At 48.0% G+C, this 13,097-nt stretch overlaps 1 protein-coding gene across 4 annotated transcripts in view; it reads left to right on the plus strand.

Moving 5' to 3' along the window:
- The first annotated feature begins 12,343 nt into the window (after positions 1-12,343).
- The window catches only part of LOC143775467 (lamin-B3-like), an 84,407-nt gene continuing 83,653 nt past the window's right edge, over positions 12,344-13,097 (plus strand). Inside the window, exon 1 of one of the 4 annotated variants that reach the window (XM_077263631.1) lies at positions 12,344-12,904. In XM_077263631.1, the coding sequence (XP_077119746.1) occupies positions 12,543-12,904 (362 nt within the window). In that variant the 5' untranslated portion in view covers positions 12,344-12,542. The remainder of the gene's footprint in view (positions 12,905-13,097) is intronic. The other 3 variants (XM_077263630.1, XM_077263629.1, XM_077263628.1) reach the window with 3 other exon arrangements.

A 13,097-nucleotide genomic window follows, 5' to 3' on the forward strand; every position in this document is an offset into this window, starting at 1 on the left:
ATTTTATGGATAAATGTCCAGGCTTGGCATTTCTTAATCAGGGAAATCATGAGTTTGGATGCTTTGTCTCCATGAGCAAAGATCTTATTCTTCCAAGATATGTAATGTTTAGAGGAACGTTTATTTAAAAGATCTTTGAGGGACTGTCTTTTTTCGGTAAGCTGAGTAAGAGTGTCTTGTGCTAATTCCTTTTTTGTGGAGAGCATCCAAGGCCACAATATCACTTTACAAGGTTAGTATTTCTACTCTCCTCTGTTTGTTTAGGAAAGAAGCTAGCGAGATAAACACACCGCGCAGTGTGGCCTTGTGTGCCTCCCACAATATTGTTGGGGTCATATGCGGTATGGCATTAATTTTAAAGAATTCTTGGAGTGAATCGTGTATCCAGGTTTTAATTTCATCTCGTTGTAGGAGTGATTCGTTGAGCCTCCAGGTTTTGAAGGAGTAGGGTTTGTGGAATTCTAGATTAATCAACACCATAGAATGATCGGAGTGTAGGGCGGGATGATATCAGTGTTTAAAGTGGAGGGGAAAAGGGCTCTAGAAATCAGGATGTAATCAAGACGGTGGTAAGAGTTGTGTGGATGTGAATAATAAGTGAAATCGATATCTGTTGGGTGAGAGTATCTCCAAGCATCAATTAACTCTAAGGAGTGAAGAAGTGTTTTGAGACGAGCAAGATCTCTTAAAGAAATAGAGCTTTTTTGTTGAAGTATCCAGGGGAGGGTCTAGCGCAACATTTAAATCACCTCCCAAGATGACTGCTCCCTCCTGAAAGGAACGTAGTTTAGCAAGGGCTTTATGCAGCCACTTCAAATGATGTTTGTTGGGTGCATACAGACTGCCTAGGGTTACCATGTTCCCAGCTATTAGGCCTTTAATGAAAATATAACGGCCTTTGGGGTCTACCAAACAATCTAGAAGAAGAAAGGGGATGTCTCTGGCGAAAGCTATCGAGACTCCTCTTGCACCTTTCTGGGGGGAATTAGCATGATACCATCTATCAAATAAGCATTTCTAAAAAGAAGGGGTTCTGTCAGAAGTGAAATGAGTTTCCTGTAAGAGTAAAATATCATACTCCGATTTTTTAAACAGATTTAAAGTTTGTGACCTAGCGATTGGGGAGTTCAGGCCATGTGTGTTATGTGAGACAATCTGAAAAGACTTACGGATTGACGTCATGGTGGAAGTGGTTGAAGACAATTCAAACTGGAGGATGACTCATCCATCGGATCAGGGAGATAGAAAAAATGAGTGAGAATGGGAGGGGAAAAGGAGGAGAAATAATTAGAATGGTAGAAACATGGGAGAATAATAACAATTGAAATTAATGGACAAAAGTATCTTCAAGAAGTAAAATTCTCATCAAAACTACAAAACATGGGGGAGGGGAGGAGAATCAAGAGCGGAGGAATTAAGTAAACCAATAAGATGATTGGAGACTAAGTTCCCCAATACAAGCGATAAAAGCGCTGCACAACCAAATGACACAATGGGTTGTAGAGAGAACCCAGCAGACCCATAGGTCTGAAACAGCCGACCAGGCCTCATCCGCCTGGGTCATCATCTTCGTCTCTTGTTGGTGTGGCCCTGGAGGATCGACATCTTGATTGTGCGGATTTAGTGGTAGGGGAGTCTTGCCACGGAGAGGGGAGATGGAGAGACTTCAGGCGACAAGCCTCACAAGCTATCTCCAAGACTGGTGGTTGGTCGAGGTGGATCTCTAATTCTTTGCAGACATCTTTAAAGGGAACCTATCACCCCGTTTTTTAAAGATTAGATAAAAATAGTGTGAAATAGGGGCAGAGCTGGGCTTTACATTAGTGCCTCTTTGGAGCCTTTACACCCCCGTTAGGCTGCCGAAATACCTTAGTGAAGTGTCCGTTTTGTCCTGTCACTCAAGCTGGTCAGGTCGGATGGGCGTGGTCACAGCGCTGTTTGTCCCCCAGGATCCTGCTCATCATTACGTTGGTGGCGTAGTGGTGTGCGCATGTCCAGCAGATGAATCCACTGCCCAGGAGATGAATAACGGCGCGGTCTTCGCTATTCAGCCGTTTACCGGTGGGCGCGGCCATCTTTCCTGTGGCCGCGCCTGCGCAGATGGAGCGCTCTGCTGCCCGGGGCTTCAGGAAAATGGCCGCCGCGATCTCCATCTGCGCACGCGCGGAATCCCGCGGCCATTTTCCTGAAGCCCCGGGCAGCAGAGCGCTCCATCTGCGCAGGCGCGGCCACAGAAAAGATGGCCGCGCCCACCGGTAAACGGCTGAATAGCGAAGACCGCGCCGTTATTCATCTCCTGGGCAGTGGATTCATCTGCTGGACATGCGCACACCACTACGCCACCAACGTAATGATGAGCAGGATCCTGGGGGACAAACAGCGCTGTGACCACGCCCATCCGACCTGACCAGCTTGAGTGACAGGACAAAACGGACACTTCACTAAGGTATTTCGGCAGCCTAACGGGGGTGTAAAGGCACCAAAAAGGCAGTAATGTAAAGCCCAGCTCTGCCCCTATTTCACACTATTTTTATCTAATCTTTAAAAAACGGGGTGATAGGTTCCCTTTAATGTCGGCAGTGGATCTTACCAGGAACTTCCGATCCTTAGCTGAGATAGATAGTCCAAAGGGGAACAGTCAGCGGTACGGATAATGCCTTTGTTGAAGGATGGAGGTGAAGGGTCTTATGAGGCGCCTCTTGTATAGTGTGGAAGCTGAAAGGTCTTGGAAAATTTGAATTGGAGTTCCTTCATGGGCAATCGAGTCTGCTTCTCTAGCTCTTTTTAATAGGAGGTCTTTGATTCTGTAGTCGAGAAACCGACAGAGGACATCACGAGGCGCTTCGTCCGGCTTTGGTTTAGGCCTCAGCGCTCTGTGAACTCTCACCATATCGATTTCAGTTGGGTCAGTAGGAACAAGGATCGAAAGGAAGATTTTGGTAACTGTTGGAATCAGAGCTTCAGGTAGGATTGACTCAGGGACCCCTTTTAGCCTCAGGTTGTTTCTCCTTTCTCTGTTCTCGTGATCCTCTAAAATAGTATAGATCCGGTTGATATGATCTTCTTGCTGCTTCTGGCAAGTTAGAGAAGAATTGGAACATTGTACTATTTCTGAATGGGAGGCTTCAATCGCCTCGATTCTGTGGCCCAGTTGGGTGAGATCTTGTTTGATGGCAGAGAGATCTTTACCTAAGTGCTTTGTCCAAAATCCTTTTAATAAAAGATATAGTGACTTGATCACCTTTGTCCAATTCCCCATCACTCTCCTGGTCAGATTCTGTGTGGTCCTCCAGGGCCATCCCAAGCGAATGGGAGGATTTAATGGTGCTAGATGAATAACTCCGTTTTTTAAAGAATTTGTCCATGTCTGCCTGAGAGCTAGAGCTGTTGGACTTGGTACACGATCTTGTCAGCTTATGAGAAGATTTAACCATTGTGGGTAAATTGGGCAGCAAATTAAGAGATTCCCCGATTCTCCTCAGAGTCCCCTTAATGGCAATTACATCCTGCAGTGGGTAGTAAAACAGAAGGTTATATTCTGCTTAAAGAAAGAAGTTGCGTCCAGGTGTGAAAAGGTGTCCCTGTAATAGAGCAAGGGGAGGGCAGTGTCTGAGCGGATAAACAAGGTAGTTGGGGAGTTAGAGTGTTTATTGGTCAATTATGGAGCCCCAACAAGCTGTATAGACCTGCTAGGAGTCCAAGAGATTTCAAGGAGAAGGCACAAGTCTCCGAGAAGGGGACAGCGTGTAGCTCAAGTTTAGCAGGTTTTGGAGCAGTGTGTAGGGGCAGCGTGTAAGCCTCAGGTGGGGCTAGTCGTCGAATGTGTAGTTTCCCTAGCTGCCAGTCAAGCCCCCCCGGACCTGCTATGTTAATGGTGAGCCTGCTTCTTTATCCAGGTCGAGTGCTGGCGTTTCCCTCTGTGTTATTGCACAGAACAAAAATGGTGTCCGCTCTGGCGGGAAGCCAGCTGTGTCTGCTATCACTGACACTGGGTCTGCCTTCAGGGGGCTCCGCCAACAAGCTAGGTGAAGCAGAGAGCCGCGGGGTACAGGACCCCACACTGAGCCCAAGATGAGTCATCGCTTCCAGGTAGAGCACTTCTCCACGTGTGCGGCCGGTGGGAGTCCCAGGAGGCTGGAGGACAGCAGCCGTGGCTGGTCTCGGTAGCCGCTAAGCTAGAGACTATGGGAGCGGTGGAGAGCAGACTTAGGTGAGCGACAGGGCGCAGGGAGAGAGCGGGCTCAGGACAGGACAGACGGTACCTCTGTTAAGTCGACCGTCGGCTGCAGCACTTCGTCTCGTGTTGGGACAAAAGATGGCGCCTTCCCCCTCACCTCCGAGATGATGAACGAGCTCGGGGTTAGTAGGAGCGGTATCTTCACTCCAGCAATCTTTTCCAGGGATGCCGGTTAATATTCGTCCACAGAAGGGGGGAAAAACACAGTTGGTGGAGCTTTATCACTCTAGAAATCCCTGGTTTGAGCAGGAGCTCCGTTTGTGTGGCTTGTCTCCTGAGCAGTCCCAACTGAGCTATCAATCACTTCACAGACAGCTCAGCACGCCCCTGCGCCTGACTGGACAACTGAGCTGTCAATCACTACACAGACAACTTTCTTATGTGTACAGCCAGACTGGACAACTGAGCTGTTAATCACTACACAGACAGCTCAGCACGCCCCTGCATCAGACTGGACAACTGATCTGTCAATCACTATACAGACAGCACAGCAAGCAACCTACACCAGACTGGGCAACTGAGCTGTCAATCACTATACAGACAGCTCAGCAAGCAACCTACACCAGACTGGACAACTGAGCTGTCAATCACTATACAGACAGCTCAGCACGCCCCTGTGCCAGACTGGAGAACTGAGCTGTCAATCACTATACAGACAGCTCAGCAAGCAACGTACACCAGACTGGACAACTGAGCTGTCAATCACTATACAGACAGCTCAGCACGCACCTACACCAGACTGGAGAACTGAGCTGTCAATCACTATACAGACAGCTCAGCAAGCAACGTACACCAGACTGGACAACTGAGCTGTCAATCACTATACAGACAGCTCAGCACGCACCTACACCAGACTGGACAACTGAGCTGTCAATCACTATACAGACAGCTCAGCACGCACCTACACCAGACTGGAGAACTGAGCTGTCAATCACTATACAGACAGCTCAGCAAGCAACCTACACCAGACTGGACAACTGAGCTGTCAATCACTATACAGACAGCTCAGCACACACCTACACCAGACTGGAGAACTGAGCTGTCAATCACTATACAGACAGCTCAGCAAGCAACCTACACCAGACTGGAAAACTGAGCTGTCAATCACTATACAGACAGCTCAGCACACACCTACACCAGACTGGACAACTGAGCTGTCAATCACTATACAGACAGCTCAGCAAGCAACCTACACCAGACTGGACAACTGAGCTGTCAATCGCTATACAGACAGCTCAGCAAGCAACCTACACCAGACTGGACAACTGAGCTGTCAATCGCTATACAGACAGCTCAGCAAGCAACCTACACCAGACTGGACAACTGAGCTGTCAATCGCTATACAGACAGCTCAGCAAGCAACCTACACCAGACTGGGCAACTGAGCTGTCAATCACTATACAGACAGCTCAGCAAGCAACCTACACCAGACTGGGCAACTGAGCTGTCAATCATTATACAGACAGCTCAGCACGCCCCTGTGCCAGACTGGAGAACTGAGCTGTCAATCACTATACAGACAGCTCAGCACGCCCCTGTGCCAGACTGGAGAACTGAGCTGTCAATCACTACACAGACAGCTCAGCATGCCCCTGTGCCAGACTGGAGAACTGAGCTGTCAATCACTATACAGACAGCTCAGCACACCCCTGCACCAGATTGGACACCTGAGCTGTCAATCACTACACAGACAGCTCAGCACGCCCCTGTGCCAGACTGGAGAACTGAGCTGTCAATCACTACACAGACAGCTCAGCACGCCCCTGCACCAGACTGGACAACTGAGCTGTCAATCACTACACAGACAGCTCAGCATTGAGGGGTGGAATCGTTACAGTTCTATATATACACTTTTATAGAATATAACCCTATTATTATACCCATTCTCTATACATTTTATCATGAACTTTCTTCTGTGTACAACCCCCCACTAATTTTTATATGTTTTTAATTTATATGTATTAATAAAACTACGTTTTTTTAAAAAGATTTATCTTTTTGTGGTTATGCACTTCTCTTAGAAGGTTAAGAAGTATTCAAAAGCCAAAACCAGGAGTGGGAGATAAATACACAAGTGGTGACCAGTGATGAGCGAGTGTGCTCGTTTCTCGAGTTTTCCGAGCATGCGCCGAGTATCTTGGGCGTGCTCATAGATTATGTTTGTGTCCCCGCAGCTGCATGATTTGCGGTTGCTAGGCAGCATGAATACATGTGGGAATTCCCTAACAAACAGGTAATCCCTGCGGCTTTTTCATGTGGACTGAGTTCGTTCACATGACCGTGTTTTCGATCCAAGTGCTATCCATAAAAAAACAAAACAAAAAAAAAACAGACCAATGTTATTCAATGAGACCGTGCAGATGAACTGTCCCAATCTGTGTGGTAAAAAAAAATTTGCAACATGCACTAGTGTCTTCCGTAAATCAGACGAGTCACACCTATTTAGGTTTATGGGTGTGCAAAAAACAAAATTGGATACCGTATGGAGCCACAGTATAACATTTGATTTTTACGGCTACATTACAGTTCTGTAACACAGGAAACTGTAAATGGTTCTCTAGATTAATAGCTGCTGCCGTAAAAATCGGATTGTACACGGATGACAAATGAGAGTAAAATCCAACCACTTTTCTGGATGAACCGCTGAGTGATTCTTTATACGTTCATGTGAAGCTGCCCAATGAGTGATCGGGTAGGTTCGCAACAGCGTAATTTAGGTCTGAGTCTCTGAAAAACTGGACAACCAATTTTATTCAATGGGCCAGTGCAGATTTTTTTTCAGTGACCGAATCTTTGTGTGAAAAAAATTGCAGCATGCCCTGTTTTTTTCCATAAATCAAACGAGACATACCCATTCAAGTCTTTGGGGGCGCAAAAAAAAATAATCGGCAGCCATACAAAGTGACAGTATAGCATCTCATTTTTATGGCTACATTAAAATTCTAGAACATAGGAAACTGTGAATGGTCCTGTGAAAGATTAAACCCTTACCGATGAATTTAGCATGTGTGCAGACGGAGAGAGCCCCCGCTGCACTCCAATCAGCGCCCCTGTTGCTTGTGAAAACAAAAGTTTTGTTGGAATTTTTTTTTTCATTTTCACAGATTAAGGTTGTAAAATTCTGTGAAGCACCTTGGGGATTCAAGGTGCTCACCACACATCTAGATAAATTCCTTGAGGGGTCTAGTTTCCAAAATGGGGTCACTTGTGAGGGTTTTCCACTGTTTAGGCACACCAGGGGCTCTCCAAACACGAGATGACACCCACACAATTCCATCAAAGTCGGCGTTCGAAAACGTCACTCCATCCTTTCTGAGTCTTGCCGGGTTTTCAACCACATATGGGATATAGAAGTACTCAGGAGAAATTGCACAACAAATTTCGGAGTCCTTTTTCTCCTGTTAAGTTTGTGAAAATGCAAAAGTTGTGGCAAAAAAACATTTTTGTTGGAAATATGTGATTTTTTTATTTTCAAGGCTCAACATTATAAACTTCTATGAAACACTTAGGGATTCAAGGTGAACACCACACATCTAGATAAGTTCCCTGAGGGGTCTGGTTTCCAAAATGGTGTCACTTGTCAGGGGTTTCCACTGTTTATGCACATCACGGGCTCTTCAAACGCAACCTGATTCCAGCAAATTTTGCATTCGCAAAGTCAAATGGCACTCCTTCCCTTCCGAGCCCTGCTGTGCACCCAAACAGTAGTTTTCCCCCACATATGAGGTATCGGCGTACTCAGGACAAATTGCAAAACAAATTCTATGGTGCAATTTCTTCTGATACCATTGTGAAAATGCTAAATTTTGGACTAAAACATTTTTGTGGGAAAAATGTGATTTTTTTAATTCCACGGCTCAATGTTATAAACTTCTTAGAAGCACTTGTGGGTTCAAGGTGCTCACCATACATCTAGATAAGTTCCCTGAGGGGTCTAGTTTCTAAAATGGGGTTGCTTGTTGGGGATTTTCACTGTTTAGGCACCCAGGGGCTCTCCAAACGCGACATGGCATCCGCTAATTATTCCAGCAAAGTCAAATGGCGCTCCTTCCCTTTTGAGCTCTGCCATGAGCCCAGTGTTTTTCCCCCACATATGGGGTATCGGTACGCTCAGTAGAAATTGCACAACACATTTTGGGGTTATTTTTTTTCCTGTTACCCTTATGAAAATAAAAAAATGGGTATAAAGCGAAATTTTTGTAAAAAATAAAAATTAAATATTCATTTTTTCCTTTCGCATTCCAAAAATTTCTGTGAAGCACCTGAAGGGTTAATAAACTTCTTGAATGTGGTTTTCAGCACCTTGAGGGGTGCAGCTTTTAGAATGGTGTCACTTTAGGGTATTTTCTGCCACTCGGGCCCCTCAAAGTCACTTCAAATGTGATGTGGTCCATAAAAAAATGGTTTATAATTGTTGTTGAAACAAATAAGAAATCGCTGGTCAACTTTTAACCCTTATAACTTCCTAACAAAAAAATATATATTTCCAAAATTGTGATGTAAAGTAGACACATGGGAAATGTTATTTATTAACTATTTTGTGTGATATGACACTATGATTTAAGTTAAAACTTCTGCAGAGCATCTGATCTCCCTATAGAGCTCCTGCAGAGCATCTGATCTCTCTATAGAGCTCCTGCAGAGCATCTGATCTCCCTATAGAGCTCCTGCAGAGCATCTGATCTCCCTATAGAGCTTCTGCAGAGCATCTGATCTCTCTATAGAGCTTCTGCAGAGCATCTGATCTCCCTATAGAGCTCCTGCAGAGCATCTGATCTCCCTATAGAGCTCCTGCAGAGCATCTGATCTCCCTATAGAGCTCCTGCAGAGCATCTGATCTCCCTATAGAGCTTCTGCAGAGCATCTGATCTCCCTATAGAGCTTCTGCAGAGCATCTGATTTCCCTATAGTTTCTGCAGAGTATCTAATCTCCCTATAGAGCTCCTGCAGAGCATCTGATCTCCCTATAGAGCTCCTGCAGAGCATCTGATCTCCCTATAGAGGTTCTGCAGAGCATCTGATCTCCCTATAGAGCTTCTGCAGAGCATCTGATCTCCCTATAGAGCTTCTGCAGAGCGTCTGATCTCCCTATAGAGCTTCTGCAGAGCGTCTGATCTCCCTATAGAGCTTCTGCAGAGCATCTGATCTCCCTATAGAGGTTCTGCAGAGCATGTGATCTCCATATAGAGCTCCTGCAGAGCATCTCATCTCCCTATAGCTTCTGCAGAGCATCTCATCTCCCTATAGAGCTCCTGCAGAGCATCTCATCTCCCTATAGAGCTTCTGCAGAGCATCTGATCTCCCTATAGAGCTCTTGCAGAGCATCTCATCTCCCTATAGAGCTCCTGCAGAGCATGTGATCTCCTATAGAGCTTCTGCAGAGCATCTGATCTCCCTATAAAGCTTCTACAGAGCATCTGATCTCCCTAGAGCTCCTGCAGAGCATCTGATCTCCCTATAGAGCTTCTGAAGAGCATCTGATCTCCCCCTAGAGCTCCTGCAGAGCATCTGATCTCCCTATACAGCTCCTGCAGAGCATCTCATCTCCCTATAGAGCTTCTGCAGAGCATCTGATCTCCCCATAGAGCTTCTGCAGAGCATCTGATCTCCCTATAGAGCTCCTGCAGAGCATCCCATCTCCATATAGAGCTCCTGCAGAGCATCTGATCTCCCTATAGAGCTCCTGCAGAGCATCTCATCTCCATATAGAGCTCCTGCAGAGCATCTGATCTCCCTATAGAGCTCCTGCAGAGCATCTCATCTCCATATAGAGCTCCTGCAGAGCATCTGATCTCCCTATAGAGCTCCTGCAGAGCATCTCATCTCCATATAGAGCTTCTGCAGAGCATCTGACCTCCCTATAGAGCTCCTGCAGAGCATCTCATCTCCATATAGAGCTCCTGCAGAGCATCTGATCTCCCTATAGAGCTCCTGCAAAGCATCTGATCTAGCTATAGAGCTTCTGCAGAGCATCTGATCTCCATATAGAGCTTCTGATCTCCCTATAGAGCTTCTGCAGAGTATCTGATCTCCCTATAGAGCTCCTGCAGAGCATCTGACCTCTCTATAGAGCTTCTGCAGAGCATCTGACCTCCCTATGGAGCTTCTGCAGAGCATCTGATGTCTCTATAGAGCTTCTGCAGAGTATCTGATCTCCCTATAGAGCTCCTGCAGAGCATCTGAACTCTCTATAGAGCTTCTGCAGAGCATCTGACCTCCCTATAGAGCTTCTGCAGAGCATCTGATGTCTCTATAGAGCTCCTGCAGAGCATCTGATCTCCCTATAGAGCTTCTGCAGGGCATCTGATCTGCATATAGAGCTTCTACAGAGCATCTGACCTCCCTATAGAGCTTCTGCAGAGCATCTGACCTCCCTATAGAGCTTCTGCAGAGCATCTGATGTCTCTATAGAGCTCCTGCAGAGCATCTGATCTCCCTATAGAGCTCCTGCAGAGCATCTGATCTCCCTATAGAGCTTCTGCAGAGCATCTGACCTCCCTATAGAGCTTCTGCAGAGCGTCTGATCTCCCTATAGAGCTTCTGCAGAGCGTCTGATCTCCCTATAGAGCTTCTGCAGAGCATCTGATCTCCCTATAGAGGTTCTGCAGAGCATGTGATCTCCATATAGAGCTCCTGCAGAGCATCTCATCTCCCTATAGCTTCTGCAGAGCATCTCATCTCCCTATAGAGCTCCTGCAGAGCATCTCATCTCCCTATAGAGCTTCTGCAGAGCATCTGATCTCCCTATAGAGCTCTTGCAGAGCATCTCATCTCCCTATAGAGCTCCTGCAGAGCATGTGATCTCCTATAGAGCTTCTGCAGAGCATCTGATCTCCCTATAAAGCTTCTACAGAGCATCTGATCTCCCTAGAGCTCCTGCAGAGCATCTGATCTCCCTATAGAGCTTCTGAAGAGCATCTGATCTCCCCCTAGAGCTCCTGCAGAGCATCTGATCTCCCTATACAGCTCCTGCAGAGCATCTCATCTCCCTATAGAGCTTCTGCAGAGCATCTGATCTCCCCATAGAGCTTCTGCAGAGCATCTGATCTCCCTATAGAGCTCCTGCAGAGCATCCCATCTCCATATAGAGCTCCTGCAGAGCATCTGATCTCCCTATAGAGCTCCTGCAGAGCATCTCATCTCCATATAGAGCTCCTGCAGAGCATCTGATCTCCCTATAGAGCTCCTGCAGAGCATCTCATCTCCATATAGAGCTCCTGCAGAGCATCTGATCTCCCTATAGAGCTCCTGCAGAGCATCTCATCTCCATATAGAGCTTCTGCAGAGCATCTGACCTCCCTATAGAGCTCCTGCAGAGCATCTCATCTCCATATAGAGCTCCTGCAGAGCATCTGATCTCCCTATAGAGCTCCTGCAAAGCATCTGATCTAGCTATAGAGCTTCTGCAGAGCATCTGATCTCCATATAGAGCTTCTGCAGAGCATCTGATCTCCCTATAGAGCTTCTGCAGAGTATCTGATCTCCCTATAGAGCTCCTGCAGAGCATCTGACCTCTCTATAGAGCTTCTGCAGAGCATCTGACCTCCCTATAGAGCTTCTGCAGAGCATCTGATGTCTCTATAGAGCTTCTGCAGAGTATCTGATCTCCCTATAGAGCTCCTGCAGAGCATCTGAACTCTCTATAGAGCTTCTGCAGAGCATCTGACCTCCCTATAGAGCTTCTGCAGAGCATCTGATGTCTCTATAGAGCTCCTGCAGAGCATCTGATCTCCCTATAGAGCTTCTGCAGGGCATCTGATCTGCATATAGAGCTTCTACAGAGCATCTGACCTCCCTATAGAGCTTCTGCAGAGCATCTGACCTCCTATAGAGCTTCTGCAGAGCATCTGATGTCTCTATAGAGCTCCTGCAGAGCATCTGATCTCCCTATAGAGCTCCTGCAGAGCATCTGACCTCCCTATAGAGCTTCTGCAGAGCATCTGATGTCTCTATAGAGCTTCTGCAGAGCACCTACTTCCTCTGGATGGCCGATTCTCTGTACACTGGTGTGCACTCGGCCTTACGGCAATGACTGTCCCGCAGATCAGTTCACCCCTGCACTGACAGACACCACAAGTCTCAGGATGCCTGGGCTGCTCCGGCCTCAGGCGCTGCAGAGATGGCGCCTCCGAGCTGCGGCCGCCCCGGTCTCCTGGTGCCGGCTGTGCTAGGCGCACAGGGAGGATGCGCCGCTCCGGGCCGGTACCGGAACACAGCGGTCCGCATTTCCCGGGGAGCTCATATATGGGAACACTCGGAGCCGCCGCACTTGTCTGAGGCAGGAGCGCAGTATTAGTGAGCAGACATGGCCTCGTCCACACCAGCCAGGAGCACCCGGGCCACCCCAGCCGCGGCCAGAGCCCCTTCTCCGGGAAGCCCGACCCGCCTGAGCCGCCTACAGGAGAAAGAGGAGCTGCGGCACCTGAATGACCGGCTGGCCGCGTACATCGAGCGGGTCCGTTCTCTGGAGGCGGATAAGTCGCTGCTGAAGCTGCAGCTGGAGGAGAAGGAGGAGGTCACCACCCGGGAGGTGTCCACCCTGCGCCTGCTCTACGAGACCGAGCTGGCCGATGCCCGCAAACTGCTGGACCACACGGCCAACGAGCGGGCGCGGCTGCAGGTGGAGCTGGGGAAGGTCCTGGAGGAGCTGCGGGCACTGAAGGCCAGGTACGGGGAGGTGAGGGCACCGGGTACGGGGAGGTGAGGGCACCGGGCACTGCAGGCCAGGTACGGGGAGGTGAGGGCTCGGGTACTGCAGGCCAGGTACGGGGAGGTGAGGGCACCGGGTACGGGGAGGTGAGGGCACCGGGTACGGGGAGGTGAGGGCACCGGGTACGGGGAGGTGAGGGCACCGGGCACT

This window comes from Ranitomeya variabilis, chromosome 5 (assembly GCF_051348905.1).
Source record: "Ranitomeya variabilis isolate aRanVar5 chromosome 5, aRanVar5.hap1, whole genome shotgun sequence".
Classification (NCBI taxonomy): Eukaryota; Metazoa; Chordata; class Amphibia; order Anura; family Dendrobatidae; genus Ranitomeya; species Ranitomeya variabilis.